The 10,400-nt window shown below is 48.8% G+C and overlaps 1 protein-coding gene and 1 long non-coding RNA gene across 3 annotated transcripts; one reads left to right on the top strand and one right to left on the bottom strand.

Moving 5' to 3' along the window:
• Positions 1-5,641: 5,641 nt before the first annotated feature.
• LOC117884414 lies at positions 5,642-6,647 on the bottom strand. Its single transcript, XR_004647555.1, has 2 exons — positions 6,093-6,647; positions 5,642-5,680 (listed from the first exon to the last, which is right to left on the bottom strand). It is a non-coding gene; the product is annotated as an uncharacterized LOC117884414 (long non-coding RNA).
• A 318-nt stretch (positions 6,648-6,965) lies between these two features.
• Positions 6,966-10,191, top strand: SOCS1 (suppressor of cytokine signaling 1). 2 transcript variants are annotated; one of them, XM_034784778.1, is made up of 2 exons: positions 6,966-7,230; positions 9,242-10,190. In XM_034784778.1, the coding sequence occupies exon 2, from the start codon at positions 9,317-9,319 to the stop codon at positions 9,938-9,940; it is 624 nt and encodes a 207-aa protein (XP_034640669.1). In that variant the 5' UTR covers positions 6,966-7,230; positions 9,242-9,316; the 3' UTR covers positions 9,941-10,190. The 2 variants fall into 2 exon arrangements, with proteins under 2 accessions (XP_034640669.1, XP_034640670.1); XM_034784779.1 differs by lacking the exon at positions 6,966-7,230 and adding an exon at positions 7,237-7,460 and having other exon boundaries at positions 9,242-10,191.
• Positions 10,192-10,400: the final 209 nt, after the last annotated feature.

Raw genomic sequence — 10,400 nt, forward strand, 5'->3', positions numbered from 1 at the left:
ACTTGTGGCACCTTAGAGACTAACAAATTTATTAGAGCATAAGCTTTCGTGGACTACAGCCCACTTCTTCGGATGCATATAGAATGGAACATATATTGAGGAGATATATATACACACATACAGAGAGCATAAACAGGTGGGAGTTGTCTCAGAGTTGGTAAGACAACTCCCACCTGTTCATGCTCTCTGTATGTGTGTATATATATCTCCTCAATATAGGTTCCATTCTATATGCATCCGAAGAAGTGGGCTGTAGTCCACGAAAGCTTATGCTCTAATAAATTCGTTAGTCTCTAAGGTGCCACAAGTACTCCTGTTCTTTTTGCGGATACAGACTAACACGGCTGCTACTCTGAAACCAATCTCAACTGAGGTTTCTAGGCACTACCTTAACACTAACACGTCTTATAATAATAAATGAATCTATTTATTTGGATTGCTCTTTTCTGGAAATAGCAATGTTCATGGTGTAGGAAAGAACATTTTTATTAATCAGTCTGGTGTCTTCTGATACTGCTTGCAGAAATAACACTCTTATACTGATTTTACTTTAACATAATTTTCAGTGCTGGTTGTCTATTTGGTACCGCCAGGTCCACAGGAGAACAATGATACTTCACACACACACTGCCCCAATAATTCATTAAGCCCCACAATATTTCAGTCAGGTTCTGGCTGAGCTCTCAAAAATAGGTGACTGAGCTAGAGTAAGGTGCTGAATTCTTTTCTGAACTGATTCTGCAGGGCCAAATTGTCCTCTCTGTGGGAATCAGAACCTGTTGGGTTCATTGGGGATGGCAGGCACAAGGAGGAATTTATTCCCCCCACAACCTTCCCATACCAACATCCTGGACAGATCTGCTCAACTACCCACCCTCCTCACACCAGCATCCCAGGGAAATCCTCCCTCACCCCCAGCTCAGGGGAGTCCTGCCCACTCACCAATCTGCTGCAGCAGGGGCGCCCAGCTGCAGGCTTCTTAGCAATTGGTTTCTGATTCCAAGTTTGTCTTTGCAAGAAACAGGGCTGGGTCCTTGATTTAAAATGAAAGCTGAATTTGTCCTTTGCAGGGACCAAAGGGACTTGGTTAAACAAGGGCTCCAGCATGCCCCTTCCAATGCGTCAGACAGTGCTAGGCATCTTATCTCCCAGCCCCAAGGGACGGGGGGAAGAAGGGGCCACTGTATAACCCCACCCACTCCTCTTTCCACCTCCTGCCCACTGACTTTAGTGAGACTATTAACACTGAATAAGGCGAGCAGGATTGGTCCCTCCAGGGTTATGCAGTAGAAATGACACTTACAGTATTCCCAACCCCAAATGTTCAAACACCATGAGTCAGGCTCACCAAAAATCATGAGACTGGCTTTAAAATCATGAGATTACATAAAAGTAATAGATTTGGGGTTCTTTTTATTTGCCGTCTGCTTTTTGAGCCTTTACAGTGCGCTGGGGTCACATTTTGAAGCTTTTTCATAGATGCAAGTGCTAGAAAGGCACTTTTTCTTTAAGAATGAAGGCTGAAATCATCACTCAACTCCAAGAGCTGGGGCTTTAAGGAAAACAACAATTATCGTGAGACTCATGACAAAACCATCAGAGTTGGCAACACTACTTTGAATACGGAAGAGAGGAGTTTTGAACAGTCTGATAAGGAAGCAGTTGTTCACCAGATAGGATGGATTCTAATGAGTGCCCAGTGCGTCTCAGAGTATGACAGAGAAATACCCCGTGAGAAGAGTATGACAGAGAAATACCCCGTGAGAAACATAATAAAACACAGACCAGAAACATATGAATTGCCAGACACACTTCAAGTTCTAGGGGGTCCTGTTGCAGTAATATGAAGCCTTCTTTCTTCATTTCAGTGCAGGTCTGTAAACCTGTATCAGCTGTTTATGTGCGCTACTGCCCTCTAGTGCGCTGTTTCTCAAATGCGGCCACCAGGGGGTTTCCCTGCGGCCATGACAGCTTCCTAGGCGGTGATGAGGGGAGGCAGCAAAGCGTTGGCCCCTCCCACTCTCTCCCTGTTGCGTCTGGATGCGCCACTCTGCATGTCTCTGGAGAAAGGTGGGGAACAACGCTGAAGGAGCAAGGTGAGTTTTCACCGGGGTGGGGCGGGGATGAGGGGCATAGTGGGGCTTGGAGCGGCGGGGACTTAGGGAGCCTGGCTGCAGACTAGGGCTCCAGCCATGGGGCTTCAGATGCCAACCCCTGGCTGCGCGGCGGTGGTGGGCTCCAATCCCTGGCTCCAGCCGTGTGGTACCAACTTCAAATCTCACCTGTGGCTGCTGGCCCCAGGTGCTGACCCCAGTCCATGCACTCCAACCTTGGTCGCTGGCCAGCAACCATGAGCTCCAGCAGCTGCCGGCCGTGGGTGCAGATCCCTGGCGCTGGCCTTGGGCTCTGGATGCCAACTCCTAGCCCTGGCCATGTGGCAGACCCCAAGTGCCAGCCCCAAACCGTGGTGGCAGTCAAACCCCGGCCGCGCGCTCCGACGCCCAGCCCTGGTCCCTGACCCCAGGCACTGCTCCTGGATGTCGACCCTGGGTTCCAGCAGGTGCTGGCCACAGGCACCGATCCCCAGGCCCAGGCACCAATCCTGGGTGCAGATCCCAAGACCTGGTCACACAGCAGTGGGCAATAACCCCAGGCTCCAGCAGGTGTTGGCCCTGGACGCCGACCTCCAGTCCCGGTTGCGCAGCAGCAGATGCCGGCTCTGGGTGCTGACCCCCAGCTGCATGGCAGTGGGTGCCGATCCCCGGCCCTGGCCAAACTGTGGGCGCCAACCCTGAGCTCCAATGGGTGCTGGCCTAGGGCACAGACCCCCAACCCCAGGCACCAACCCATACCTCCAACCATGAGGTGGCAGGTTCCCCCCATCCATCCTTCCTGACCACCACTGCCTCACCCCCCATCCAGGTCTTAACTTACCAGGACTTGCTGTGAAAAGTGATATTAACTAATATACAAATACCACTTTTCACGGCATTATTTTTATTGAGTCTGAAAAAAAAAAAAACCCTACATAAATAAATTACAATGAGCTGGATGTGTATACATGCATATTTATTTGTTTTTCCTAAAATTAATTAAGAATTTTAGGGAAAAGCGTCAGTGTGGCCACCAGCAAGAGTTGATGGCCTCACTCTGAAGCCACCAAAAAATTTGTCACGAGAACCTCTGCTCTAGTGGGTGAAATATGACCTTGTCCACTCCAGCAGGCGAAACCCTCTTATGAGCATCTTCTCCACTCCTCTCTCCAACAACAAAATTCTGGTAGTCTGTTTTTCATTTTAAATATCTGGTCACCTTCTGTGGGAGGGAAAGAGTGAGTGGGGGAAGAGGAGATGGAACAAAGGAAGAAGGAATGATGGAGGGATCCTGGGAGGCAGGGGTGATTAAAAGAATGAGGATCCCCAGGAATTCTAAAGCACATATAGGGTGAGGTGGCATGACCATCTCCGTGGCCACATTTTGTAATGTTTCCTCCATCCAGAGTGGAATAGTGCCCCTACAACACTTTGTCAGGAAGGAATAATCTCCATCCAGTTGTAATAGCTCTTCACTATACAAAATGAATATCCACCGTAGGCTGTCACATAGGAGAGTATCATCAACAATTCGGAGGGCACCACAGGGTCTCTGACTACCTCCCCTCAAGGCAATTGGGGTATAGCTGTGATCACCTAAGGCTGCTGCCAACTTTCACAGGAAGCAGCTCTCTATGGCTTTCACAATGTCCAAGCCTATACACTTACTCACGTCACTTCCTCCCACTTGAGTGACCAGTCCTGTTGCTTCTTTGAGCCTCACCCAGCTCTGACCCACAGCTACCAACTGTGACCTCCACATTCCCTCCTGCTGAGCCACGAGACCTGAATTACCTTTTCGGGCAGTCCTCCTTGTTTCCCTCCTGGAGAGACCTTTGCTTGCTGTTCTACCCAGTGCCTGATGATGTACCTACACACGCACACCAGGGATTTTCCCCCTGCAGTCTGCAGCAGAAAAAAAAAAAAAAAACAAACACAGTAGCTAAGCAGCTGTCCCCTTCCTCTCACCTGATCTTGTTTGCCTATAGCTAGCCGCATATAGCTTTTATAGCAATTGGAAGATGCTTGTAACATTTTCTTCTTACGCTGCATGATGGCTGCAATGCAAAAGCTGCCCCATACCTGAGGGGAAACGAGAAGCAACACTCCAACTCCATGCTCCAGAGGTACATGGTTATGTGGAGATCTGAGCTCTACTACTGACCTTTTGTATGACCCTGGGGCTGGGCAAGTCACTTCACATCTCTTTACCCTCAAGTCCTTTGTCTGCCTGGTCTAATTAGATTGTTAGCTCTTTGGTGCAGGGACCACGTCTTACTATATAGGTTCACAGAGCACTTAGCACAATGGGGTTCTAATACTGGCTGGGGACTCTAGATGCAACCACAATACAAATAAAAGATAATCCTCAGCGACAGTCACCCAATAGATCAGCTCAGTTGTGATGACTGTACTCACTGCAGCTAAGAAAACAATGCAAACCAATTTCCACTAACATATATTCAAATTCAAAAGAAAATTTCAGTTCACCATGTTCCTGATACTTTTGCATACTTTTTCCACAGTATTCACACACTTGAGCTTCACTAGCATGAATACGCACAAAAAGCAAACATGAAGCTCAATTGCTCAGAAATTCTTTGGAAGAGGATGATTTGTATATTTGATTACAATACATACAATTCATACTGAGTTGGTTTGTTATATCTACCATCCAAATATGGAACAAAACCACCAGGAGCCTCTTTAGGTAACTAAGGCCCAGATCCTCAAAGATAATTATTTCAGGTGGAGTTAGTTGCCTAAATGCCTTTGAAGATCAAGGTCTAAATACCACAGTGTGAATCTACAAGTTTAACACTGAATTCTTTGCAAACCATGACATCACCATCATGTTAGTCCTGCCTGTGATGTGGAAGGACTTTGAAAGGAATATTTACACTCAAGAACAAGCAGAAAACACATTCCCTTAAATTGATCCCAGACTAGGAATTCATGGGTGATACCAGCACCCTTCTGTCAGACGGAAATCATACTTTTGTATGGTCCCAGAAGACCACAGCTACCATTAAGGGGGAAAAAAATCTCACTCCTGCGATTGCTCACAACAGGTAACAGCCACCTCAGAACACCAGGCTCCTCTGTCAGACGGAAAGCATACATCCCAAAGCACGTGCACCCTGCAGGCATGAAAGATCACTGTTTATTCATTCTGTGCTCATACGGTAAGCGCTTTATTTTGTGGAGGATGTGCTGTAGTTTTCATATATATCAAAGATGTTAAAACTCTGCTTTAAGTGCAAAACTCAACCCAAATCTTCAGCATAGAGGACTGGTGTCTCCATAATTTCTACCTCTCATTGTACAAAGTTGTAGCCTGCAGGCAGGGCCGGCTCCAGGCACCAGCGAAGGAAGCAGGTGCCTGGGGCGGCCAATGGAAAGGGGCAGCACCGTCTGGATCGGTGGCGGTGGCAGCTCAATCGGCCTGCTCTGGATCGGTGGAAACTCGGTGGAGGGTCCTTCACTCACTGTCTTGCTCCTCGGCGGCACTTCTGCAGCAGCTTGATCGGGTTGTTCTCTTTTTTTTTCACCGCTTGGGACGGCAAAAGAGCTGGAGCCGGCACTGCCTGCAGAAATTGCAGTGAAATGCTTGTGTTCTCCTTGCTTTCATGAAAACTAACAATTGGCTGACTCAGTTTCTGTGCAAGACTGTGGGTGAGCTAGCATTTGGGACATAGTCAGCTTTGAAATAAACAAAGGTATCCTTGCCATTTAAACAGGTGCTGTTTAAAAAAGCTCCTGCTCAGGGTGAGCTCAAGTTCAGCCGAGCCTGCTCAGGGAACAGACATACTTTGGCATAGTTTAGGGCAAATAGCTAAAACAAGGTTTCAAAGAGGATTTCCAATCTCCTATTGGAGTCGGAGAAAACTACCCCAGGTTTGCCATTGCGTTATTATACAACTATTGCCTGATTGCCTCACATTTTAGATGGCATTTAACACATTACTTTTATTAACAATTAATTAATTAATAACTCACAGTGCTAATCACCAGGGCATCCATGTTGACCAGCTACCTTTGAGGAGCCCTCTGCCCTTCCACTAGAAGTTCCACCCCAGCGGGTTGCTCTTGTTTTCTTGGCTTCTGCTCCTGTGTTCGCCCCAGTACATTCATAGCCTGCACCAGCGGCCTGGTCCTCGCGTCGCTACACATCTCTATTACCTGTCTCTGGTGCTGTGGTGCGTTACCATCCCGCCACCCTTCCCCCTCCAGCGTTTCCTCCTGCCTCAGTTTCCCCAACATGATTTTAGCCACCTCTTACTGGCGACTGGGAGCCCTGTTTGCCCAGAGCCACGAGGCAAAGGGGGGATGGGGGAGGCGAGCCCCCCCCCTTTATTACGGAGCAAGAGGCTGGGTGATGATGGCCAGAGGCTTAGGATGCCTAAGCAGGCCGCCCAGGAGCCCCCCCTGCGCTGCACCGCCCACAGGCGGGGGCCAACCTGCCTGCAGCGGCCGCTTCCCGCAGGGCTCCGGACTGGAGGCTTCGCGCCCCCACAGCCCCGGGCCTCTCCGAGGCGCGCCAGGAGCCGGGCTACCACCAGCCGCGGCCCGGGCCCGGCGCGAGGCAGGCTCGCGGGAGCGCCCAGGGCGCGGCTGTTCTGAGGAAGCGGCGGGGCGGGGCGGGCTGCTCCGGGCCCGCGCCAGGGTTCCTTTGAACTGGCACTTGCGGTTCCCTGGAAGCGAAACCAATAGGCTGGCGCCCCTCCCCCGCCCGGCCGCCGGCCCGAACCTCGCGAGCTGCAGCCGCCTGACGCAGATGGAAAGTGAAAGTGAGCGGCCACGTGTTTTCTGCGAATTGAACAGGGGAGGGAGGGAGGGAGGGAGGAGCCGCCCGGGGAGCTCAGCCCGAGCCATAAAATTGCGAGCGATGAGCGGAGGCAGAGCAGTCCAGCTCCAGCGCGTCGCGCAGCCCCTAGCAGGCTGGGATTGCTACAGGCGCCAGGCAGGACTCGCTGGCAGATTATGGTTGTGCTATTCCTGGGGCCAGGCCTACGAGTGCACCACTGCCGCGCGGGGGCTACGGGCTTGCAAGGCGGCCGTGCTCGCAGCTCGGGTTTATGGTGCCCCGTGCCCGTTCAAGGAGCAGCGTTGATCCCTGCGGCTCAGGGCAGAGAAGGTAAGGGACGCTGTCTTTGTAAGCCATTGCTAGGGCAGTCCCGAGCGGGCTTCCACGCGCAGCCTTTGGTGTCCCTTAGCCTGGAGCGCAGCGAGCCTTAGTCCGCTTCCAGCGAGAAGCGTTCCGTGAGCTCCCAAGCGCGGCGAATGATCTCTGGCCCTGACGCAAGAACACACGAGCCTGCACAACGCTGGCGGGTTTTAAAGAGCTAAAGATCGGTGGAATATAAGGTAGCAGAATCATAATAATACTGCACAACGCTGAGTCTCTAGCTAACACCTTGCTTGCCAAAAGGACTCCCAAACCCCTTGCGACGCGTCTATCCTGCGGCATCATTGAAAAGCAGTTACCTCTGGGGTAGAGCGCAGCGGCGAACTGACAGACCAGCATTAGCTGGGCCGGGATGGGGAAACTTTGGCCAAGGACACAAGGGCAAAACCTCTGCGCGTAGGAAAAACTGCCTTGGGACCTTGCAATGAGGCACAGGAAAGCAGCTGTTTTTAAGCTTACCGGCAGTGAAGTGCATAGACCTCCTCTTGTGTACTCCTCCTCCCCACCCAAAAAAAAAAAAAAAAAAAAAAAAGTTTTGTTTCTCCTGGAGGTGAATGGTTCTAGAGAATCTTATTGTTTTAAACCTAAAGGCATCCACCCTTCAGAGTGCCTTGATTTTTTTTTTTTAAACTTTGAATGCTGAATAGTGATCCTCACCCAAGGATTAGAAAAGCTGACATTGGTTTCTTTCATGTGCCATACAAGGAAAACCTAACCATACTTTGCTTGTTTTAAGTTATCGGCTAATGTCAGGATTTTATGATTGCTATTTCAGTCAGTAAAATGATCTAAATGAAACTAAACTCAAATGTCCGGCTGTCACATTCACAGAGACAGGAATCCAGCTAAGTGCTGTCTCTGCATCTATGTCCGCATGTTGCTGTGTGAGACAGCTGTGGGGATTCATTTCTGAGAATGCCTCAAGCTTTCTCAACAGTCTGCCAGTGCAGATCTATAACTGACTGTAGGGATAAATCCTAAAATCTATGCTTTCCAGTAAGGTCAAGGCAGCCTGCAGAGATGTATCGAACCATGCTGTCGGTGTAGACGTTTGAGGCCAAATTAATTGCTGGTACAACCATGCTTATTTCAAAAGAATTACTCGAGGGATGAATTTGGCCCGTGGTGCTGAAAGATATATCAATAGGAAGCAATTTAGATTGGGCCACTTAAAGTGCATGCAATACAAAAAAGAGAGAGTGAGGAATAATGCTTTAAGGGTTCATAGAGGTTGCTTTGTGTAGGCTTAGTGAGGTGGTAACATTGATATCCCTGGGGGGTGGAACAAGGGATGGGAAATGGACTTCTATGGCTGCTTCTCCAGTTGATTGAAGAACAGAGAGTAGATGTAGGATTATGTGTAAATTGGCAGGGTTACAAACTGCACTGCCAATCACGTTTAAATCACACAATGCCACCCATTCATTTCAGCCAATTCCATCCACTTTCTGGGGATTTGTACACAGCTGCAGAGTTTACCTTTCCTTTAGCCACGCTTTTTTTCCCTACATAATGCAAAGAACAATACAGTCTGAATTCAGACATCTACATCTGGGAAATGGGAGGGGGAAGAGAGCAAATGAGTAGTTTTATAATAAGTGGTTTTATGCAAGGTTAAAGAATTTATGGAGAAGGATATACATAGAAGGGAATCTCTTTTTCAAAGCTTACTATCAGTCAACTCGATCCAGAGTCTGATGCATTTCTATGACTAATAGTAGGAAAACCGCATCATTTGTAACTGTTTCCCTGGCTGGATACTTCTGAGCGTCAGATGTTGCAAGAGCAATGGATTGCTAACCTAGCCAGAAAGTGATGCTGTTAATCAGTGGTTTGCTGGGTGTAAATTTACAGAGTAAGGGCTTCATTTTATAAGGGAGCAGAGGGGTATCAGTGGAAGATTGTCACTTAATTTACGCAGATTGAGGATCTAATATTTTCTTTTCTTTTGGAATTTCAGAATAGCCGCTGGAGAGCTGCACTGCCCTGGCCACTGACGCTATGGAAGACCGCATCCGCTGGTCTAGTCTATAGAATGGTAGCGCACAGTAAGGTGGCAGCAGATAATGCAGTTGCAGCAGACCCAAGATGTCGACTTGACCCTCCAGCACGGGATCATTCTCGGCCTAGAGGTTACCATGGCCCGGCTCGGTCCAACACTGGGCAGGCGCAGAGCGACACACACTTCCGAACTTTCCGCTCACAGGCGGATTTCAGTAGCATCACCCGAGCGAGTGCCCTGCTGGATGCATGTGGCTTCTACTGGGGTCCACTGACTGTCAGCGCAGCCCACGAGAAGCTGAAATCTGAGCCTGAGGGCACCTTCCTCATCAGGGACAGCAGACAAAAAAATTGCTTCTTTGCCATCAGTGTTAAGACTGCTACTGGGCCCACCAGCATCCGAATAAACTTCCAGGCTGGGCGTTTCAGCCTGGATGGCAGCAAGGAGAGTTTCGACTGTCTCTTTAAGCTACTGGAACATTATATAAGCTCCCCGAGGAAGGTGCTGGTCACCCCACTACGCAAAGTCCGTTTACGGCCATTGCAGGAGCTCTGCCGGAAAAGCATTGTGGCAACATTCGGGAGAGAGAATTTAAACCACATCCCTCTCAATCCAGTTTTAAAGGGCTACCTGAAATCCTTCCCATTTCAGATATAAATACAGCATTAACTGTGCGCGTGTGTGTGTGAGAGAGAGAGATGTGAAGACATCTGGGTTTTTTAATCTATTTGGGAGTGACCAAATTTATTTTTGTAGCAACTTACTGTATTTTGTGATGGAACCTGAACACTTGACTTCTTATGTTTACACAAACTGTTTGCACAAACCCAGGGTTTTTAAACTCTGGCATTATTTTTCTGCTGGGCAGAATATTCTATTTTATAATATTTCTAATGAAAATAATGTAATAAACTTTATTATGAAAGTTTTTAAAAAATAGTATCTCTGGTGTCTTTCTGGGTTCTGCTTTCTGATCGCTGTGTTTATCAGTTAGGAGTTGACAATGGGCCAAGTCCTTAGCTGGGGTAAATCATAGTAATCCACTGAAGTCAAAGTTTCACTGATTTACCCCCAGCTGAAGAGCTGGTCCAGTAACATTGGTGCTGCTCGCAGACAA

This window comes from Trachemys scripta, chromosome 10, assembly GCF_013100865.1.
Source record: "Trachemys scripta elegans isolate TJP31775 chromosome 10, CAS_Tse_1.0, whole genome shotgun sequence".
In the NCBI taxonomy this organism is placed as follows: Eukaryota; Metazoa; Chordata; order Testudines; family Emydidae; genus Trachemys; species Trachemys scripta.